The 24723-nt window shown below is 28.1% G+C and overlaps 1 protein-coding gene across 1 annotated transcript; it reads right to left on the bottom strand.

The window, feature by feature from the left end:
• On the bottom strand, positions 1 to 22972 carry atk (artichoke). The gene is made up of 15 exons (XM_011502219.1): positions 22775 to 22972; positions 14245 to 14482; positions 12777 to 13117; positions 12098 to 12526; positions 11081 to 11487; positions 9886 to 10144; positions 9036 to 9486; positions 6763 to 7087; positions 6108 to 6374; positions 5362 to 5515; positions 3783 to 3995; positions 2949 to 3308; positions 2235 to 2621; positions 1366 to 1760; positions 1 to 587 (listed from the first exon to the last, which is right to left on the bottom strand). Exons 2-15 carry the CDS (start codon positions 14400 to 14402, stop codon positions 24 to 26), a joined length of 4710 nt encoding a protein of 1569 aa, XP_011500521.1. The 5' UTR covers positions 14403 to 14482; positions 22775 to 22972; the 3' UTR covers positions 1 to 23.
• Positions 22973 to 24723: the final 1751 nt, after the last annotated feature.

Below are 24723 nucleotides of genomic sequence, written 5' to 3'. Positions count from 1 at the left end.
TTCATAATTAAATTAATGAATTCTCAGAGTAAGTATCGAATTAAATAATATGCATATACAAACATTGATAAATGATCGACTTTTACTGAAGATGCCAAATTACCTCCGTAAATAATACCAACATAAGGTTCCAAGTTAGAGTCATTATAATGTTGGAAGTACCAGTTAAAATTATCGTTCTCGAGGAGCTTAACAGTTTCATCAACCGAAGATCCGCTCAGGTGATTGTCTTCTTTGGAAAGTAAATTTTCTCTGTTTTCGATTAATTTTTCTTGAACATTATTATCATTGTTTGGTTCAAAATATGGTGAAGGAATTTTAGTAATGGTAGATCTACCGAATTGTCGAATATTAGTTCCTGATACGGTAACTGGTGGTAACTGTCCACCAGGAACTAATAGAGCTGATAAAGCAGATGCTTCCATACTCCTTGTAACCTGAGGTGTCAAATTCAAAGCGTCCAATGTTTGTGCTATCAAAGTATTTGGTGTTGATGTATCAGCTTGTTTAATTGAAGTTTCTTGCATAATTTGTATATTTTCTAAAAAGGCAATCCAAAATGTGTTAAAAATTAAAAATATCTTAATCTAAGTTAAACATATAAGTAATTCATCATTTTTCATTGACTGATTGTCATATTAAATATTTTATTCTTTATTAATTTAACAACTAAATTATTGTAATTAAATTTCAAAGTTTACACGAAAAACTCAATTTGATTATTTGAAAATTTTGTGACTGTCTTATTGTTATCATATATATTCACTCTTCAATTAAAATACACACTCTTTAAATACATATGTAACTGTAAATTAAATTTTTTTTATCTTTCTCTTCGTGTATTTTATATACGTATATCTTTGTAACGAAAATTATAATACAAATTTTCATTCAAACCTTTATTAAGGGAAAATAGCTTAAATGATATAAATTTAAATAACTTAATTCATCCAATTGAATAATAAAGTATTTGTTCATTAGTCACATATAATTAATGACCTTCTCGATCTATTCGTAATTAATATATTTAATTGCTTAAATTTGAAATTGATTATAATAATAATAATAATTTAATATTATTAATTTAGTATTATAAAATATTAAGAAATTTTAAATTAAAAGAAAATTATTTAATTCAAAGGAATATTCAACAATTTAATTCTTATAAATTAGATTATAGTTATTATTAATAATTTCACTATTTCGCTTGTATTTAAATTATATTTAAATATTTAAATTTTTTCGTTTTATTAACACGAAGAAATTTCTTATTTTATAGAAATACGTGAATTTACAATTAAGTCATAAATATTTAATATTATTATTAAGCTACTCTCAATAGTGCGTATCTGTGTTGTCACCTGCAATAACTTGCGTCGTTGTGATCATTGTTGTTGGCATTGTTGTTGCTTTTAATCGATTATTACTAATTCTGTCATTGCTGGTGTTATTTATGTTAGAATGGAGTTTGTCGACATTAACTATTGGTACCTCTTTTATCGTCGTACTAACATTTCTTGTCTTATCCGACTCCCAGACGATCCTACTCACCGTCCTGTCATCTTTGTTTTCTTCGTCTTCTGGAATGCCTTCGATACTTTCATTGACATATATTTCTGTTGAGACGAGAGTTTCATGGGCTTCAACGCTTGAATCTTGGGTTATGGTCGAACCACTATTTGGCTCTCTTCGAATAGAAACAGCTCCCGTAAACTTTTCACGATTACGATCAGGTTGACGAGATTTCGCATTCCCTAAATCTGTGCATACATTGGATTCATATTTTTTCGGTAAATCAAAATTTTAATTCGAATCTTAGAATTTTAGAATATTCTGAGCTGATAGAAATATATACATATTAAATAAGATTTCAAACAGTCGTCTCTGCATATTAAAAGGGTTTTTGTATTGGAATGTACAAATTTTACTTAAAACGTTCTTTTGTTAATATTCTCAATAAAATTATACTTTAATTGTTGTACTTCCTTTAAATATTATTAAATATTAGATTTAAAATTATTTATCATAATACAAAGTAATTGACTCTGTAAATTTAATCACTAAAAATTTTTTTTTCTTTTTACAGACGGTAAAGAAACACAATATGATGTAAAATATTATTTATTTTTTATTTTGCGGTTATTTGTAGGCATAAAGTCTGACTGTATAAACTATAGAAATATTAAAAATAATACCAAATGAAACGGTTTATATTTAATCAAGGAAAAACTTACTTAGCGAATGATTATGGCCGCTCGTCACCGGTCCATTTGTTCTTTCTATTTTGCCTAGATTGTAGTTCGAAGTCTTGATATGTTTACGCTCATGTAACATCTGACTACCGTTCTCGTTTTCTTTACTCGAGTTCTTTGAAATGATCGAAGTATCAGAGTTGTTTACATTAAATGGACGTTGTTCCAATCGAGGATCTACGATTGGGATGAAACCACCTTGACCACGTGGTAAAGGCACGAAACCTCCCCGATGGATCTCTGGCTCGGTGGGTAGGAAATTCCTATAACGACTACGACCTGGTCTCGAGGATACCGATAATTTCGAAGAATTCGAGTAAGAAGCATCATTACTATCCTCCTTTCTATTAGCCTTTTTAGCTGCATTACCTGCAACGAAAAAGCAAATGATTTAGAAACGGGAATCAATAACATTGTAAAAGGACAAATGAGAGAGACATGTAAATCATAAGACTCGATAAGCATTTAAGATGTTTGATTTAAATAATTTTATAAACATCTATAAAATGAAAACGATCTTAAAATAAACATAAAATACATTAATTATGAGTAATTGTTTGTAGACATTTATACATGGCTAAATTTTTTACTATGAATGTTTCTTATCGTTTATTAATAAATTAATACATAATAAATGACTTTATTAAAATGTAATTTATTAAAAAAGTTATCGGTTAAATTGTACTATAAACTCACCCCAAAGGTTAAAATTGAGATTCGGTAACGGTACCCCGAAAAAAGTAAACCCAGAGCTACTGGGCGAGGGCGGTATTGTGGGCTTGCGGTTACCCGCAGCGGTAACATTCTTCACTCCCAGGCTTTTGGAGGGACTTGTTGGCCTCGCGACTTGAACATTATGGCCGGTTGCTTGAGGGCCGACTGTCATCACCGAGGACGGCGAGGGTGACGACGACGCTACATTACCGCCGAGGGCATTAGAGATGTCGGTCGAGTTACCCTCCTGTGGGTAATCGTCGTAGTCATTGTAAGAGTAATCGGAATCCTGAGCAGGTAACCGTGACGGCTTTTTCATATCCATCCAAGACGGCAGCGAGTCTGTATTTTGCATGAGACGAATTAATTACACGCGCATAGAAGACGGCAGATTTTGAGGCGTGGATAGTCCTTGGGATTTTCTAGAGAGGCGGGAAAACGAGGGGCAGGAAAACGAGTTAGTTACGAATAAATTTTATATTAATGGTAAAAGTGTTTATCACAATACTTGAAAAAACTGGTATCCTACTTGGTAAGTTTTTTCTTTTAATATACACAAATATCATTGGCAAATTATTATTATTTACGAATAAAAGCAGCTGAAAATAATGTGTAACTCGGATCGGCTTTTATCGATTGATTGTACGTACCTAGTGCAAAATATCAGGTATTAAACACCAGGTTTAGATTCGTTTATAGAAGCTGATAGCTGAAAAGCTATATTCATTAAAGTTCTTGGGTCAATAAGTAATTATAATTTCCAATTATTTGAAATGATTTTCAAAATCTTGAGGTCGAATTATAAGCGTGACTTACAGTGCGGTGAAATTGAGGTCGAGGTCGCGCTCAACCCTTCGGACTCGCAGCCTGGGTAGAGCGGCTCGAGCTGTCGCTCCCGCTGGCAGTCCTGTTTCGACAGTCGAATTTCCCGGAAAAGCGAGCCGTCGGCGCAACGCGGACCCTCGGACGACGCCTGTTGTAACCAGCCTCGTAGCCATAGCATTCCACAGGAGCAAGATAATGGGTTGCCTAAGAATATATTATATCTTCTTTAGTTTTAAAGGACAAATTCATTTTCATTTTTTGCAAATGAAATACTTTACCAGATAGTCATAATCTACAACAGACTTACTTGAACCGATGTAAATTTAATCGTAACTTCAAATAAATAAATAAAAGAGTGCAAAAGTCTTGGATAGTTTCTTTTTACATAAACTTTCGTTAGCTAGAAACAATTATTTTTACGACACAATAAGATGATTCTTCATTTATTAATGAACCATATCATCAGAAGTTATCTTTACCAATATTATTGGAAATGTAAAAATCAAAAATTCTTCTCATGTTTATCAAAGAAATCACACCGAATTACACTTACTTTTCTAAAAATATATTCAATTAATAATCAAAAGATTTTATTAATGCAGACTCAGGCTTTAGAAAATGTATTACACACACATATATACACACATTAATTTGAATTGAAAATAATGACTTGTGCATTTTGTGATAAAAAATGAATGACAAATCTAGCAACCGAGTTTGATTTTAAATGCACATTTAATTTTTGAATCATTAGTTAACATGAGTTATTGTAATTTTTAAATATATATCTAAGCTCTACCAATTTATTACAAATAATGTATGAAAAATTCATTCAATATTTATATATCAATACATCATCAGCTGGATGAAGTTGAGTTGCTTCATTGAATGACAAAAAATGACATATAATGATAGAATATTATCATTTGTTGAATTATATATACGCGTGTGAATGTGTATTGCTCATTAGCAAATATATAATAGCTTACGTATTAAATTGTATTTAAAAACTTACTTTATAACAACTAATATTTATAGAGACAAGTTTCAATGATTTATCTATTACATAATCGTTACATTAATAGACATATATATATATATATATATATATCTATATATATATATATATATATATATATATATATATATATATATATATATATATATATATATATATATTAATATAACGAATATGCATTTATTTTTTCTAATTTTTTCTAATGCTATGAAATATAATTAACAATATAATTAACTGACAATGTACATAAAAAATTAATATTATAGTCTAATATTACCTTATAATATTATGTTTAATATTGGATTCAATTTTTATGTAAATAAATTTTAAGAATTTTAATACGCCTAATAGTAAAAAATTCCTCCTGAAAATTTCAACGTGAAAAATTATTTCTCAAATAAACAATGCTCAATGAAAAACTTTAAAAGACAATTAATGCAATTAGAAAAAAAATATTTCTATCATAATTTATAATTGCATGTTCCATAAATATAACTGAATATCATATGAAAGGTAATTGAAATGTAGTGAATTATATTTAAAAGTATGTACCATCGATGTCAAGAACAGCAATGTTGGACCTAAGCCGTTTGAAGGTGTTTTCAGCGACAGAAGCCATCTTGTTACTTCTGAGGCTAAGGACACGCAACCTTGGCATTTCGTCGAATGGTGAGCCTTGGATTATGCAGATTCGATTGTTGTCCATCTATAGGACAGAAAACGATAAGCCTTCATGCTCTAACTACCTTGAAGCGAGATTGAATGCAAATAATAGGAGAAGTAGCGTTCTCGGCTTTTCTTGCGCGATTTCACTTTTAGCAGGAAAGCGCAGGCGGTCTTCCCTTTCCGTTAACGAAATACTGTGAAAGACCTTCTTTTTTTTTTTAACTCTGTACTTATTGCAAGGAAGAGGATATTGCTCATTCAGTAGAGCACTGAAGATCGGGTAGAATATAATTTTTATTAAAATTATTTTTCAGAAATACTTTAAAAATATTATATAATAATATCATTATTAAGTAATATATATATATATATATATATATATATATATATATTAGAATAATGCTTTTACATATAAATAAACTTTTCAGTAGAATAAAATACTTAAAATAATTTGAATATTGGCGGGGAGAAAGGATGGCGAATAAATTTAATTCGATATAACAATAAAAAAAAAATTAAGCAAAAATACGTATACATAGAATAAAGAAGTGAAATTAAGAAATAAATTTGGATTTTTATATCATAATGGAATTCTTGCTAATATGTATTTAAAAGCTAAAAGAAATCCTTACTTTTAGCTCAACGAGCCACTCCATCGTGGCTAAACTTTCACTGGACACACGTGTGATGCGATTGTCACTGAGATCGAGTACTTCAAGCGAGTGTAAACTTTCTAACCCCATGTGCTCAAGGCTCGATAGTAGATTGTGACTGAGATTAAGCAAAAGCAGATGCGGAATATTGATGAAAGCGTTGTTAGCAATTTCTTGCACACGATTCTCTTGAAGCTCGGCACTTTGAAGCATCGGCAATTCTGAAAATGCTCCGCTGGGAATCATCTATTAATACCGAGAACGTTTTGTTAAAAAGTCAATTTTTCTCTATATATATTTTACATCAAAATTATTTTACATAAAAATTATAATTATTTGACAGACATAACAAAATATGCATACATTAAATGTCGTAGAGTCTAGTGTACAAAATTAAACAGCATGTATTAGTACTTTCAGCTTAACACTAGAATCGAGTACTATTATTGAATTATGAATATAATGAATATTTTGAAATAATGTTAATCATCGATTTACAGACGAAGATCTCAAATTTTTCGTGTAAACGAAATGCTGAATAACAGAATAATTTGAAGCGCAAAATATAGATGTAACGAATAAAATAAGGCGTAGGTAATGAAAAGAAATTTTAAGTCAAAGAACGCCGCAGTACCTGAATTCTATTTTTGCCAAGCCTAAGTGCCTGCAGTTCTGGCAGTGCTCTGATGGCATTGCGCTCGATGAGCACCAAATCATTATTCTCCAAGTCAATAAGAGCGAGTCGGGGTAGCCTGTCGAAAGCGCCCTCGCGTAGCTCCCGAATCCTGTTGCGCACGAGTTTAAGCTCAAGGAGACTCGTGAGGCTGCTCAACGTTTCGGGCGCAAGAGCCGTAAGTTTATTGAAGCTCAGGTCCAGGATCTGCAGAGCTTCGAGGCCATGAAGCGAGCTCGGGAGCTCTGGTAAAGCATTATGCGATGCGTAGAGTTCTCGTAATTCCCTGTTCGTCGATATATTATTAGAGACATTTTTTTCTTTTTTTAATTCTGATTTGATTTTCCGCTATTTGCAATGATTACGCAACTGTAATTTAAAATTTGTTCTAAGCTGTTTTTACATCACACCCCATTCAATGTAATATAATAGATAGAATTACTTTTCAGTTAGCTTTAACTTATGAATTGGAAAAAAAAAATTAATTAAAACCTTTCAGAAACTGCAAGGATGAATACATTATGTCACTGATTACGTACTTTCTATTTCATTATACAGTAGTAAATAAGTGATATATTATTTTACTAGAGCACGAGATATTTTATCTCCTATTCATCTAAGATTTCTTGTTTAAAATAATTATTCGTAATATCAAAAATTAAAAATGTAATAATATGAAGTTATATTACGAGGAAAAGTGTAATGCAAAGTAAATTTTCTATATTCAGAAAGTAATTTGTGCGTGCGTGTGTGTGCGCGCGCTTTTGTAGACTATAATATTAATTATAAAATAAGAAAAATGTAAAAAAAAATCAATTTAATGTAAAATATTTTCAATTTTTCATTTATTTAGCGTAGAAAAATGTCAACACACAAATGAGTAAACTAAAAAGCAGCTTAAGGTGACCTTTTTCATTAACATGGATAATTAAAGCCTCGTATCGATATTTCATTAATTTTATAATTTTATATTCATTTATTATTTGATTCTCGAATTAACTAGTACGAATCATTATAATATATAGCATTATTATTTTGATGTTTCATATAATTATCAAAGTGTTGAAGACTTATACATTTAAAATGCCATTGTATTAACGATCAAAACAAAATATTTTAACAAACAATTAATCATCAATTGATCAAATGCAAGTTATAATTATAAATATTAATATTCTTGTTGGGCTCCAGTAAGTCGCATATTATAAATTTTTTTCGATCAAGAATTTACTAACAAAAAATAAATACAAGAAAATCAAGTTGACGCTCCATCCGCAAACGTCAATGATATAAAGCAGTGAAAAACACCATCATCCAGTATTTGACGAAAGGATCTAGGATACCGTTACTAAGAACAATAGATTCCATACGTTCGTTATAAGATTTTGTAAAGAAAAGCATCGTTTATATGAACGCGCTAACGAGGAATCCTCATAAGAGAATGAATCACTCGTTACAACACGCGAGGGTGATGATCGTCACCGAAGCGAGTGACAATTATTAACGCGAGCCAACGTTGCAAACTTTCTATGATATTGCGCAAGACAAAGACATGTAATAGTGAAACCACTTTTATATTCATCTAAAGGGCTTTCACGAACCATAGTTTGCGCATCTATTTTCTCATCAGCTGCGTCTAAACTCTATGTCGATCTATTTATTACACAAATCTTTGTCGATTCTGCTCTTCTCTTTTTGAAAGTGGATATAAACATTCAAAAATATTATGATTATTTTAATTACTAATGTCAGCAAATATGTATAATACTCAAACATTATATGAATATCATCGAAAATGTATTGATTATTGAAAATCGAATGTAAATATGTAATGATATATTCATTTAAACACTATATGAACACTAAATATTTTATTATAATTGATACAAAATTAATAAATATACATTAAGCACAGTTATGTGAAAAGTCTTAAATCGATGTTAGTTAATGAAAAAAATATATAATTTCATAAATTATTATAATAAAAAAAAAAAAATGCTTTTATACGTCTTTAAGTGAATGTGAGCTAATAGAAATTACTTATATTATAATTATAAATGAAATTGTAATTATATTATTTAATTACATTTAATTATATTAAAATTCTGACTGTGATTCCAATTAATAATATTATTAAATTTGCTTAAAAAAAAAAAAAAAAAAAAATACCAAAACTGATTTCACTTTATTTTCTTAACATGGAGTTTGCACAAGTCCACATAGGTTCAACTCACCTCGTAAAGGCAAATGTCTTATGAGGAATCTGAGCAAGATTGTTTCTGCTAATATCAAGCCTTTGGAGTCGAACATTATCTTGAAAAACATCGGGCTTTATAAGTTCGATTCTATTACCGCGTAAGTTTAGGTCAAGTAGATTCCTCAATGGTCTGAAACATCTAGCGTGCAGCTCGTCAATCCTGTTGTACTTGAGGTCGAGCAACTCGAGCCGCATTAAACCTTCGAAACTGCCATCCTCGAGAATTGTAAGAGCGTTGAAGCCAAGATTGAGTTTACGCAAACTTGGTAAAGCACCAAGAGCACTTGGAACCAATCGCTCGATGCCGTTTGCGCTGAGGTCGAGCGAACGCAAAAGCGGTAACGTTAACGATTGCGAATCCAGATTTGATGGCAACGCAACAATTCGATTCATCGGTAAGTACAGATGCTCCATGTTACGGGGTAAGCCTACGAATATTCATTTTGTTTTTTTTTTAGAAATTTTAACGGCCTTATAGTTCAGTGCATTCCAGCACTTATTTTTCATTATTAATAACTTTATTAATAATTCAAGTCTAATCGCAATTTATTATATTTATTATATATATATAATATATATATATATATATATATATATATATATATATATATATATAATAATTTTTGCCTTTCTGAGTTTCACCTGACTAATTATGCTTATATATTTTCGATGAAATTTGATAAAATACTGTAATTTTCATACTTTTGAAAATACTTTATCAATTGTTATCTATATATTGCAGTCGCATGGGAATCCAATATTTTTAATCAGACATATATCTATTATATAATTAAGATATAGTATGAATTGGAAATGTATGAGCAAACCTGGTATTATTTCAAGCAACCGATTCCATCCGACATCAAGTTCGTATAAATTCGTCAGATGCCGGAACGTCATCGGGTGAAGGACGGAAAGAGCATTTCCTGACATATTTATGTGCTCTAAAGCTGGCAAATTAAGAAAAGCGTCCGGCTCTACCAAGGCAATAGTATTTTCACTTAAATCAAGACGTCTAAGGTTTGGCAAATTCGCCAATAAACGCGCCTCGACGTGACGGAAGAAATTACCTGACAAATCTAACCCCTGAAAATTAAAGCATGAACATAATTAATGTTAATTAACATATTTTATATATTGAAACTTACCTAACTATAAATTTATTACAATTGATTCCTACTCCATATAATATTATAATGTTATTACTAATATTGATTATTTAAAACACTAGAATAGACATGCAATGCAATAAACATTTTACTGTTTTTAATAAGTTTTTAATTAATTCTTTGCACCGGTCTAATTCTTAATGACATAAGCAATGTCAGTGCTATATTTTTATATTATATATAAAATAATAGTAGACTAAGTAAATGATTAATAAAAATTGTTTCTTCCTTTCATTTAATATTTTTTACCATTTTTATTACATTATTTTTATTAGATTATAAATTATAAGTATTTAAAAACCGCTAATATATCACACTTTTTATATTGAATGTTTATATTTTTAATGTATTACCTTTTTTATTGTCATAAAATGAATTATAAACTAATTCTAGACCGATATTATATTTCTGTTTGCAAACATTTTCTGGTTTTTTGTTTATATATATATTATAACGGATGTTAAAGCACTGTTAGCAAATATGATGAAATACTGTTTACATCGGATAAAATTCGATACGGTAAATGTAATTCTGTTTTATTAAAGAATGAAGGATAAATTTCCTGAAATGTTTTCCCATTGTATTACCAACTTCAATTAATATACAAAATAAATGGTATTCAATACTATTTCATATTTAAGAAGTTGATTTATCTCAATAATGTGTTAATGAATAAAGTACATAAATAGAATGCGTAATTTTCGAATAAACAAAATGTTAATATGAATGAAGTTTATAAAAAATTTTCATTACATTTATCGAAATATTTAACGTGCAACTTTTACTTATTTTGGTAGATAAAAGTTGAATGACATAGGAAAGTAGCGTATGATTGAAATATTGAGCTTCAAACCTTGAGGGCTGGTAAATCCCAGAAGGGCGCATCCGGAGAATTGACGAGGGAATTATTTCTAAGTCTAAGTTCTCTAAGTGCTGGCATATCCGCAAAAACATCTCTTTGCAAAAAGCTCAGCCTATTATAATCGAGATGAAGCCGTTCGAGACTTGGGTGTCCCCTTAGTGCTCCGTATCCTATATCCTCGATTTGGTTGAAGCTCGCTTCAAGAAGTTTTAGTCGTGGCGTTGCGTCGAGGACGGAACGAATCTCGGACACGTGACCGATATCATTGTCCATCAGCCACATCTCCTCGACACCACTAACCTCGCGTCCATGCTGCACAAAAAACTCCGGATGGATACGGTGGATGCGGTTGTGGTTGAGATTCAAGACGCGGAGCAACGGTACACGCTCGAAAGCCCCTAGAACGTTTTCATAGAATATTCGATTTGTTTTACATTTTGCTGTCGGCCAATAAGGAAAAAGAGTACACTTTTTGTTTTAATAAATTTAATCTATATTTATTCCATCTATTAATTCAACGAAATAAATGAGTTTATAACTATACATGGCTATTATTTTCTTTGTAATAAAGTATATTTATTATTTTTTAGATTAGATAAATCATTAATTCAATTTTGATCCAATTATATTATTCCAAAGTAATTTATCAATAATAGTGCTATTTATATTCAATTAATTATTATAATTGGAATTTGAAATGGCTAAGTGTTTAAGTAGGCTTATGAATCCATGTGTTGAGACGACATAAATAAAAGTAGAATGAAATAATTCAGATAATAATTCTGATTTTTAAAATAAAATTACAATATATATTTATAATAATGTATATTATTATAGAAAAAAAAACGAAAGCCTTAATTCTAGAGATAAACGATTTCTTTTTGTGTACTTTAGATTCCGCTGGATTAAAAGTCTTAGCAAATATCAGTTGAGCCATTAAACAGGATTAACATGCAATATGGGAAGACAATTAGAGATGACCTATATCCTATACATAAATTGACTTACCTGGAAAGATCTCTGTTATTCTATTGAAGCTGAGGGATATCCTGGAGAGCGTGGGTAGATCGGCGAAGGAGCCCTCGGCCAGTCGAACAATCTTATTCCTATCGAGCTGAAGAACCGAAAGGCTCGGTATATCAACGATGGCTCGACCAACCATCGTCGCTTCTTGAATCAAATTGCCTGGCAGGGCCAACTCCTTGAGCTCCGGCAGGTTAATGAAGGCCCGCGGATGAATCCACTGGAGGCCGCAATCGCTAACGTTAACCAGCTGAAGCCGTGGCAGATCGCGTAATAAACCAGCCTCGAAGCGCGTGAGCTTTGGACTGCCAAATACGTGGAGCTGCTCCAAGAAGGGCAGGTCGCGAAAATTACGGGGAGTCAATTCGATCAGTCCTGGTGAGTTTATTTGCAGGTATCGCAGCTTTGAGAGTCCTGAACATTGTATCAAACATTAGCTCAACCGTAGCTTCTTTTATCTATATATTTGTATACCGGCGCATTCGTGTGTGCGTGTGTGCGTGTGTGCGTGTGTGCGTGCGCGCGCGTGTGTGTTGGTACTTATATTTTCATAATCGACGTCGAAAATTCGATAGATAACTAGCTATATGCTTAAATTGACATTGATATTGAAATAGTAGGCACTGCATAATTTCAGATGTAGAAGAATGAATAGGTCGCCCACCGGTAAAGCTAGGCAAGCGTTTGATAAGCTTGCTCTGGAGGGTGACAGCTTCTAAGCCCTGAAGGTTTTCCAAACTATCAGCTGGAAGGGAACGTAGATCAGGCTCGACGAGGAACAGCTCGAGTAGTGAATCGTGAAGACCGTCGAGCCAACCCGACGAGACACGTTCCAATCGATTGTTGCGTAACATGAGTCGCAGCACGCGCAAGCTTGCGAACACGTGACCAGGTAGACTCGGCAAGTTATTGTTTTCCAGGATAAGCTCGTCGATAGGATGGCTCACGTAACGACTCACTGCCTTCAGACCCTCCAGGACGCGCGGCAATTCGCTGTGACTACACCTGCAGTTAAATTTATCTTTATTTCTCAACTTTCGTTATAACTTTGTTCCGGCCTTTCATGATCATACTGTCATAATATGAAATTTATTGTCGACCATTAATATCTAATAATACTTGGAAGCTGATGTTGTACGTGTATTGTAGCTTATTTTATATGAGGCATTATGCACAAAACTTTACATTTCTTCATTGTTAATTCATAAATTATGATTGGTGAGAGCACGAAAGCTTTCAAAAGTCGATCAGATATTATATTATATTTAGTATTCTTAGTTTGAACTGATTTCATTATTTTTTTATTTATTGAATGCTAATGTTACATTCTCCCGATGATAAATAAAATGAAAAGCGATAAATCTTATAATTACAGAAATTCTTGGGATTGAAATTAATTTTAATAGTTCTTATCAAAAATCATAATTAATCCAATTTTATAGAATAAAATTCGTTTTGAGTATAAAGAAAATATTAATATTATATCGTAACATTTATAATAACACACTTTTCATAAACAATACTATCTATTTTACTTCTATAAATAAAGTTATTTCCAAGTTAAATTTTTCTTTTATAAGTACGATTATAATAAACAATCAATATATAATAAAGAAGACTACTTTCATTTTACATGCTCAACATAATGAATTAAACAATATATTATTATATTGATATTAATAAATTTTAAACAAATTTAATAAAAATTATTGTACCAAACTGGTACAATAACGTTTTTAATGAAATTATGCAATTTATAAAATGTCTTAAATTTTATTTGCAATAAACGCAAGTTGTTAGCCAATCTTAATATTAGAAATTTTTTTAATTATAATTATTGGCAATATCTTATAAATGCATATACATATATAATACATATAAAATTTCTAATACAATTAAACAACTAATGTAATTTATTAATCAAAATAAATTAATTAATGAAATAATTTATTTTATAAATGATTTATTTTATATATAATTTATTTATAAATGAAAAAATTTCTTATTCAATTAAACTAAGGATCAAATCTAAAAGCTGTATGTGTGATCGGTAGGAATTACTAACGGTACATTATCAGTACGTAACATTCAAGACAGACATATAAACAAATATAAAATACTTGACTCCATACCATATTTGGAATTCCATATCACGCGTTGAACACCTGCATGGCAAAATTTTTTCCTGTGGTGGACATCCATATTCCTGTGCATGTGAATCATAAAGTAGTACCAGGATACCGATAATGATGAACGGCCGTAAGCCTCCACCCTCGGGTGGTTTACCCATAGTGCATCACTCTCGACGTTGTATACACTTTATATTGTACGTATTTCAATTAGTTGAACACTGGGAAATCGTTACATTTCCTATATACACCGACAATTAAACGTTTAAACAATTTATTGATTTTTCTATAACAATTTTCACATGCAATACAGATAGTTATTTTCATAAATAAATAAATAAATAAATAAATAAATATATATATATATATATATATATATATATTCAACGAAAATTAATTAATTAAGACATATAAGAGTATATAGACAAATTTGATCTTTAGGCTGTTCTTTATCCAGTTCAGATATCCAGTTCTTTAGTAATATAGTTTAATTTATTTAATAATACTTTTTCAAAATTTTTATTTAAAAAAATCATTGTATAATTTAAAATATAAAATTATTCACATTTTAATTATGTATAGTAATATTGTTTAATAAAAATGATATACTACATACAACTTTAATTGTATTTAGTTTAGTCTTTTTAGCTACAGATTAAGATGGACAATTTTACTTTTTTTTATTTTACTTTTTATTTCACTTTTTAATTCTTTATAAACGAAAATTTATATATATAAAGAATATAAATGATTGCTCGTAAGACAATTATTTTTTTCAGTTGTCATGAATTATAAGGCTGTGAAATTTGGACTTCAATTCAAAACAACTTTCTAGATTGTACAACCTGATCAAATGTCATCAAATGAAATTTCTTCATTTTAATATTTATTGTAGGTATTTAAAGCGTTTAAATATTAATTGGTCTCACTGAATATATTTAAATTAAAAGTGAACAAATTATATAATATTTATTATTAGATATAAATATTTATACATTAAACATTAATCGTTTAGATAACTTTCAATATCTCATACATATTTAATTAAGACAATAATTACATTTTATATCCTATATAAATATTTGAAGATAATTAACTTGAATAAGTTATTGAATAATAATAGATGTAAGCATTTCCAGAAATGTTTTAATTAGTTTTTCGTAAATTTAAATTAATAAAATTTTAAAAAACATAAGGAAATTGCCATTATTATTATAATATAATTTCCACAGAAATGGTATTAAAAATGTAGAATCTTTTATTTTTTGTAATTAAAATACTGAGGAATAAGTATTTTGTTTCGTATACCACTTATATTAAACATGATTAGTGTCTTTAAATAGAAATAATTTTATATTTTATTGGTATTAAATTAATTTGTGTATTATTGAATATTATATTCAATAATTTATAATGTTGAATAATAATATATTAATATGCAGTATTTCGAAAATTTGAATAAACTGATCTTATTATTTTTAAGATCAACTTTATCTATTAAAATATTTCGGTTAATACACTTGAATCATTTAAGTAATCAGTTTCATTAATGTAAAAAATCTTGTTTATTGACAAAATTATATACATGTACGATTCTCTATATTTAATTAAAATCAACACACTTGTGCTAAAGTCCTTCGCCACATCCTGCAACTCATGTCATGCAACAATGCCCCTTGGAACTTTTATACACGGTGTCTTTGCCTATATAACGATACCACGTTAGATATAATGTAAAAAGCTTCTAATTAGCTTTTCTCTATATTATTCATGGTAATCCAGTAAATATGATAGATTTAATTTTCCTTTATTATACTTCTTAACTGTTACAGTAACCCATTTACGATTAATTTAAGTTATCTAGGTATAAAAGCTTTCACATTTAGAATATATTTACTTCAAAAGGATTTAAAAATATCAATTAATATCTATTAATAGCATAAACCATTCAATGAAAAAATGTAAAAATTGAAAAAATGAAAAAATTCAATGAAAAATTTTAAAATAAAGATATTTGTAACCTTATGGTAATAAAAAGATATCATTAATAATATTTTCATATATGTCATAAATAATTATTTTATATAGTATATATATATATATATATATATGTGTGTGTGTGTGTGTATGTGTTATGTACATATATTTTTTGAAAATATTCTTAAAAATATAACGAATTTTTATATTTTGTTTTGAAATCTTTTTATGAAATAAGAAAAAATCATCTATTAAATAAATAAATAAATATATGTATTTATATACTTAAAAGTTTGGTTAAATTAAATATTAGATAAAAATGATAAATCAAAAAATTAATAAACTACTGTAATTAAATAAAAAAGTATTTTAATAAATTTTTCAATATTTTTGAGAAGACATCAGAATAGAATATGAAAAGAAAACTATAAATGAAAAAGCAAATACTAAGCAGTGATTTAGTATTATAAATAAATTAGAAAAAATAATTTATGTTTAAGTATATTTGGTGAAAATTTTCAAGAGTTTTTATCTGAAGTACTATTATATTCATAAATTTATGTAAGATAATTTAATAAAGTAATTAATAAGTAACTTATCATTTTATTATTTTAATAACAAAGTGACAATACTATAAATAATAGATATCTTCCAAGTCTCTATGGATCATAGAAATTAATTAAAAAATTCCTATTAATACAATTTAACAATTGTGGAAATTTTAAATTATGAATATCATCAAAGTTGATTTTATCATGTATTTTATAGGATAAAGAGTTACTGAGTAAAAGAAGAATTTGTGTGAATTGAAATCTAAAATATTTAGTTATTTATAATATTTTGAATAAGTTTAAACATAATTTATTAATATACCTAGTATATTATTATCTCAAATATACACAAATGTATTCGTATTAGAAGTATTGTAATGTAATTGTGTGTAATAATTGACCATTAAAGAAGTATTTAAACATTATTTAATTTAGAAACAATTTGTTATCAAGCACACAATGTAATAATTATTAATAAATTAACAATAGATATTAAACATTGTTTTATACAAAAATGATTTATTCTATTGTATATATATTATTTATTATTTTTCTTGACATAAAACTTTTATATATAAAATAATGAAATCCACGCTTACTTTTATCACCATAAAAAATTAATTTGTTTTAATAAATTTTTCTTTTAGTTAAAAATTATATTTAACTTATATTAACTACTTATATAATTAAATACAATACTGTTTCAAATGATTGAAATTATTAGCAGACGCCTTAGACTGCTACATCGTAAATATAAATTATAGAAAAACACAAATAAAAATTATCAAATGCATTAGAATTCTATTACAAAATAAAAAAAAGTCTATTTTGTTTAAATAAAATATTGTAATTGATATAGAGGTAGTAATTTTGTGAACGGTAGTTTTATTAAATATGTAGAGCAGTGTATTTCAAAAGCAATTTATAACCAGTAATGTCTTGAGATTATGTGACTCGTACGGTAGCTTAATAATTAATAATAAATTATTTGAAAAGACACGAAATCAAGTTTATTTATGCAGTAAGAAAAAATATGAGTAAAATTATTATTGAATAATTCTATTAATTGAAATTCCACGTAGATATATTTAAAAATTTGCATGAAAATAATTTTTAATCTATGCATGAAAGAAAATCAATTGCATTGGAAATTACATTCAACTATTTTCCCATTATACATGAAATTAAAAATCACATTATCTTAAACTTCATTTGAAAAGAATAAAACGATAATAATAGATAAGTGATTGTGACCATAGGTTAGTAAAAAAATAGTCTTCTGCTTAATTCTAAATTTGTATACGCATGAGTATAAGTATAAGATAAGTTTATGATGTAGATATGCCAGCCCTATTAAAATTAATCTAGAAGTCATCTCTCACGTAGTCTTTACCACCACGGAGAGAGAAACTATCACGGTAAAACACCATGAAGCAAAACGTCACGCTTACAACCAACAAAATTGCTGTGTAACCGTAAGGCAATAATAAAGACCGCTAGGACAATCGTCGTCCACTATAATTATACTCGCCCCCAAGTTTAGCCATACAATACGTGACTATGTAGTTCTATTGTTTATGTGTGTTTGTTGTTTGAGAAGCAAAGTTTTTCAGGAGATTTACTTACACGAGGTAATCGAAAATCCCAATGACCATATATTATAAGCTCAACAATATATTTACAGTTTATATATAATTTTAAATGAATGGCACCTTAAGTACTGTTGATTATCAACATAGTATTTATATTATCAACTTTTGTATTAATATAGCAGCCTATGATCATCGGTTTTTTTTTATTAATATCATAATTATTGTATATTATAATATAAGTATGCTTTTATTAGATTTATGACAACTATGGCATTTGCTTTTTAAAAAGTAATTTGAACTAATGACTTATTGCTAATTTAATAAGTAATTAAAAAAATAATAGTTTTATTTCATTCTTTATATAATTAAGAGTTCCATGATTATTATATATTTATTATTTTTGAATTATATAATCATCCAAGTTTTTAGTTAAATAAAAATGTATTCGTGTAAGTACAAGCATGCAAGTAATCAATGAAATTTCATACCAATTCCGGTAGAATTAAATTTAATATTACATAATATATTATATATTAAATAAATTATGATTTATGCATATCAGCAAATAGAATGCGTTAAGTTGCTTAACGTGAATTTTACCTATACGATTTAAGCCAACGTTTAATAAATTGATCATTATTCTTTTGTAATAAATCTTAGATTATATCGATCTCCCTCATTTATTTATTATGCTTTAATTTTCCGATATAGAAGAAGAATAATTAGCATAGTCTATTGTTCAGTTGTTCATTCGACAACAATTGCTTACTTAACTTCTCAATACTCAAAAAGCAATTTATTCGGTATCAAGCTGTACAACTTACTTTCAATTTAACTTTCAGACAAAATTAATGCAATAACATTTTCAATAACATTAAAAGATATTATTATTATAAAACATTATTTTGCAATAACATTAAAAGATATCTTTTAAATTGTTTAATGCTTATGAGCAATTAATATTTCTGTGCCGAAAATATAAAACAGCGCTCATTTAAATACATGTTATATTGTAAATATTATATTAAAATTCAATTTAATATTTATAATAATTTACAGTTGCAACGTTAAATAATTAATTATCTTAATAACAAATACTTTTCATTTAAATCTGTTTTATAATAATATGTAACCTGAATAAAATTGTGATAGCGAGTAAGATTAAAAAAAAAAAACTTTTATTATTTATATTCACAATATTTGACTATATATAATTAAGTATATTTAGATAATTATAACTAATTAAACTAAATTGTTCAATTATATTTGTTTTAATTGAATGTACATAAGTGTACTCTTTATAACCTTATATTATCTAAATATATTCATTATAACGAATTGCACAATATTATTCAACAATAAAGAAATTGTATACAATGGCGAAGAGAGATTGAATAATACGCAAGTATGCCAAAAGCTAAGCAACGATCTTAAATATTCGTTTCCGCTGCTGACTGAATAATAATATACACATCATTTTCTAAATCAGTGCACACAAATGCTCAACATGATGCACAAGGATAACGAGACTATCGACATACAGTCAACTCGAATTCAAAAGTATTTCAAATGAAGAAAGGAACAAACGAAGTAATCCACCGCCGACCTTTTACGAAACGTATCGTGGCACGCGTATGCAGAGTTGCGGCTGATCACGAGAGCAGATAAAACGAGAGGGGAAGTTTTTTTCTTTTTCGAGAGCTCCGGCATTCACGGAAACGCACCGAGGCATGTTTCATAAGGTCTGCGCCAAGTAAATCCGACGCCCTCGAAAGTCGTTGGAACGTGGAGGAAAGCCGCTGAGTGAAGAAGAAGCTAGTGCCAAACATGGCCCGCGAATCCATTATTTTTCTCCAAATTCATGATAGGTAGCTCTCAATCACATATCTTTGTATACTAAAACTTTGACGTGTAACCAATGAATTTAGAACATATTATTTAATATGCTGAAAAAGAAGTTTGAAGCGATTCATCGGAAATCTGATTTTACATTGCCCAAAGCTTATAGAAATGCATGCTTTCAATTATTCATGTTTTTTTTTCAACCTTTAAACATTTACTATTAAATTAAAAATACATCTGAAAAATTAAGAAATAATTTGCAAAATACGTCTTCACATTTTTAAACAGCTTCAAGGCAAAAATAGTCTATATGCTAATTAATCCTAGCAGAGCCAATAACCGCATATTCTGATTTTTACTTTTTTTACTCTTTCTTTTCTATAAGTGCATACACAGCAAAATGATAATTGAAAATAAATTGTATAATCTTTATAATCTTTATCATAAATAGTTGAAAAGATGTTGAATTCTGTATATTAATGTAACATATTACTTGAAACATTATGCATTATTTGGCTTCTTAGCCTACAAAACACGAAGTCGTAGCAGAAGAATACTTTACAAAAAGAAAGTATTCTTATTTACCAGAGAAACAGAATGGTTTGATATCACGTACAGATGTAACGCAAACTTTGCATTATATGATTATTTTGAATCGCATAACATGAATAAAAAAATTACATTTAAAAATGGTTCGATTCAATCATTTTCAGTTATAATTGGACTGAATGTTATGAAAACTAAACAAAAAACATATCAAATATATCAAATAACATTATATTATAATATACATCAAACATCGAATGCATACCTCTACGAAATCAGTGTATCTCAGAACATGCAAAAATGTCCTGTGAAATTCGTATTCAAATTCTAATATAAATAAGCTTAAACACAAAAGATACTATTTTTAATTACATTAGTTCTTGTAATTTGACGAATATGGTTTTGATCTCCTTCCATTTTAATAAGCAGCACGGAATACGATTTGCTGCCTTATTGTTTATAAAATTATTTCTTTTAAAAATTTATCAAATTAAAAAATATATAAATTATAAATTATCTGGATATCATTAGTTCCAACAATATATGTATAATCATAATATGCCATACAATATTTTTATTTGTAATCTATTATATATAAAGAAACGAAGGTTGTTTTTAAGCATATTTAAAATTTAGAAAACAGAAGCTTAATAATAGAAAGTGAAATGAAGAAAGTTTGCATTGCTTAAAATTTTCCAGTTAATTAAATTTTAATCAAATATGAAAAGTAATGGGCTTATTATAATTAAAATATTAAAAATCATTGACTAATAGGATCATATATAAATTTATTGAGCATATTAACATCGACATATCACATTATTGTAATCAAGAGGAAATATCAATTTGTTTAAAAATATTGTAGACACCAAGTTCTATCTTATATTAAAGTCGCTGAGCGAGAAAGGATGGTGGTTGAAAAATTAGTGACTGAGACTATCATTGATCTATTAGCCGAGAGCAGTGAAAGTGATTCCCGCACATTCACCCCAGTATTGCGCTCCTTTTAGCTCGCAACGCATTTTTTACAATAAAACAATATAAACATTTTTTTTTAAGCAAATCTCTTTTAAAGTCGTAACAAATTCATTATATATCTAATTTAAATATCTAATTGACTGTTAATATAATTTTATTTTTCTTTTAAAGAAACCAAATAACTTTCTTCAAATGAATTGGCTGTTATAAGTATTCTATAAAATATGCAATTAAAATTTTTGTAATATGTAAATTCATCGTAGTCAAAATATAACGTCTTTCCATAGATTATATTTATCATTTTTGTGATTAATTTCATTTAAAATAATGATTAAAAAGAAAATTAATTTTTACTTCATTATATATTTTTTGTATATTTCATTTTTTAAATTAGTTAATTTGATAATTGCTATGATAAAATTGTTCAATTAATTTTGTTATGACTTACAATATATATATATATATATAAATATATATATATATATGTTATAACAATAATTTTTTAACATTCTATGATTACACTATGCATTGAATATTATAAGTATATTGCACATAATTTCTTATTTAACAATTTCGCTTTGTATAATATAATTCACTGTTGTGGTTTAGCCTTAAAATGAAAGTTTTGTGTAAATTTTGTATTAGATTCATTCATCCCAATGTTTTTTATTTTCAACTGAAGTAAGAAAAATTTCAAAATAAAATGATTATAAATTATTAAAATTATAAAAAAATTATTTATAAATAAAAAAATGAAATAACTATCAATTGATGATATATTAGTACTAGTTGATTGGTTATACTAAAATAAAGTTTGTCTTCTTATATTTAAAAAGTAAAAAAATTATTGCAACATCTTGTAAAGCGAACTAGAAAAAAACGGAATGTAAATTACACCAATTAATGTATAAAGTATTCAAATATGAAAGAGAGATATTTAAACAATAAAATTTCAAAATTATCGATAACATTAATAAATAAGAACATTTGTGAATAACAATAAGCAAGTAAAGCACGTAAAGTAAAAACGTAAGAGGAACCAATTACCTGCGCAGCAACGTCGAAACGGCAAAACAAGCGACGGCGGCGTTTTTTCGAATGAGGCCTGAAAACACGGAAGTCCCAATGTGTCTTCGCGTACTGCACGAGTACTCGTTGACAAACGTCGAGGAACGGTAATATTACAATTTTACGAAACATTGGCGCGTACTCTTTCGGCGCATTTTGCCTGAGGGCAAACTTCAAACTGAATCGTGAACCCACATGCAGTTCCTGTGAAAGGCTGGACTATTCTAGGTTCTGGAAGGTGGGGCTCTAACTATTCATCTTTTCGTTTCTTTTTCAGCTTTTTCTTCGAGGCAGTCGGCGGAACGCACGCGTTTTCAACGTGCCAGGAAGCGTAGCGCGGATCCAAAAGACGGCCCTAGTCGATTCTACGACGGAGTTTTCTAATTTACCGACTCTGATGCTCGCAGCCGGCGTTTAGTTTGACATTAATTTGTTGATACTAATTCGGCAGATATTCGTAAAAGATCCAATATTACCTGACTGTATTGAAGCATTCATATCCAACAAATCCTTTGAAATTTTAATCCTTTTCGTCTCTTCTTTATTTTAATGTTTTATACTTTGTTTCTCCGATTTATTTTACATTTTTTAACTATTGACGCATAAATTTAAATTTTTTATTTTGCTTCATTATTAATATTGACTAAAAATTACAAAAGTTTTCAATATCATTATAATATCACTCTTCTTCAGTGCCTTATCAAAAGCGAATATTGTCAAAAACCTCAATTTACAAGACTTGTAAACAATTTTTAGAACTTCTTAAGCTTTTTGAAAGCGAATACAGTATCCCATTAATACATGTTTGACTTTTAAAATTAAATAGATATTCATTTATTAATTAATCCTACATTCTTTCTTTTTGTAAAGATAGAATTATGTAAATAATGCAAAGGCAACCGAAAGAATTTTATACATTGATTAGACATATTTAAACATATATATGGCTCAAGTTATTTATTATTTTCACGTTCATTTAAATAATCTCCCCAAATATAATTGATTAATGTATTGCGCATATGTAAACTTCATATTTATTGATAAATTTTATTAATCATAAATGTTCATAAAAATAATTAATTCTGTTGCATAGAATGTATAATAGAGGTAACGTCGATACCTGATTTCTTATAAACTAATGTGACATTATTCTAGATAAAAAAAACTCATTATATTGTAATTTTATCTAAATAACTAAAATTTTGGTCATGATTTGCACAATCCAATATAGTACATATTAATTGTAAATTATAATATCAGCTATAATTAATAAATGTTAAATAGTTTTATAAAATAATTTTTTCTATACAAATAAAATTTTAAGAAAAAATATATACATATCTAGATCAATAAATTCCAATTTACGGTACGTTGAATTTCAAAACTTTTTGTCGTTTTCGAATGTACAATCTTGGAAACGCGTATGCGCAATAGCAAGTATACAGGGGGCAATCGAGAACAGCTGGATTACGTATATACAGATTGCGTGAAATGATTGTAAGAAACATATATTTTGTCTTCGGATACCAAAATACAAATACTGTGATACTTTATAATAATTCAGCAGTGGATGCCTAGAATCTATTTGCAGTGACACACTTTTATACGATGTATTCCTTGTCGGTTACATAAAAATTTTACTTTTTCATAAGCAAAGCCGTCATTTTCATATTTAAAAAGTGAACGAAATTTCGACATAATTCCAAATTACTTAAAAATCTCTACTATGAAAAAGATATAATAGGGCAATAGAATTTAAATAGATACTTTTAATCAATAAGTTATATCGTGCACTAATAACATGTCGATCATTATAAATGCATAGATTTTGAATCGTTCAATAAAATGTAAAATATACATTAGTTTTTTAAAAATTTTCATTTGTATTTAATAGAAGTCCTCTTCAATTTTATTTGACTCATCTACAA

Source organism: Ceratosolen solmsi, unplaced genomic scaffold (genome assembly GCF_000503995.2).
Source record: "Ceratosolen solmsi marchali unplaced genomic scaffold, CerSol_1.0 scaffold10, whole genome shotgun sequence".
NCBI lineage: Eukaryota > Metazoa > Arthropoda > Insecta > Hymenoptera > Agaonidae > Ceratosolen > Ceratosolen solmsi.
Note: the sequence above shows the minus strand (reverse complement) of the source record. Positions and strands in the feature narration are given on the sequence as shown.

Bases quoted from the DNA above. Each gene is read 5' to 3' on its own strand.
- atk (XM_011502219.1), bottom strand. From the start codon at position 14,402: ATGGGTAAACCACCCGAGGGTGGAGGCTTACGGCCGTTCATCATTATC. The intron at 12,527-12,776 runs GTGGGCGACCTA...TACAATGTTCAG, and splicing joins ACGCTTGCCTAGCTTTACCG to GACTCTCAAAGCTGCGATAC. The intron at 7,088-9,035 runs GTGAGTTGAACC...ATCGACGAACAG, and splicing joins AAGACATTTGCCTTTACGAG to GGAATTACGAGAACTCTACG.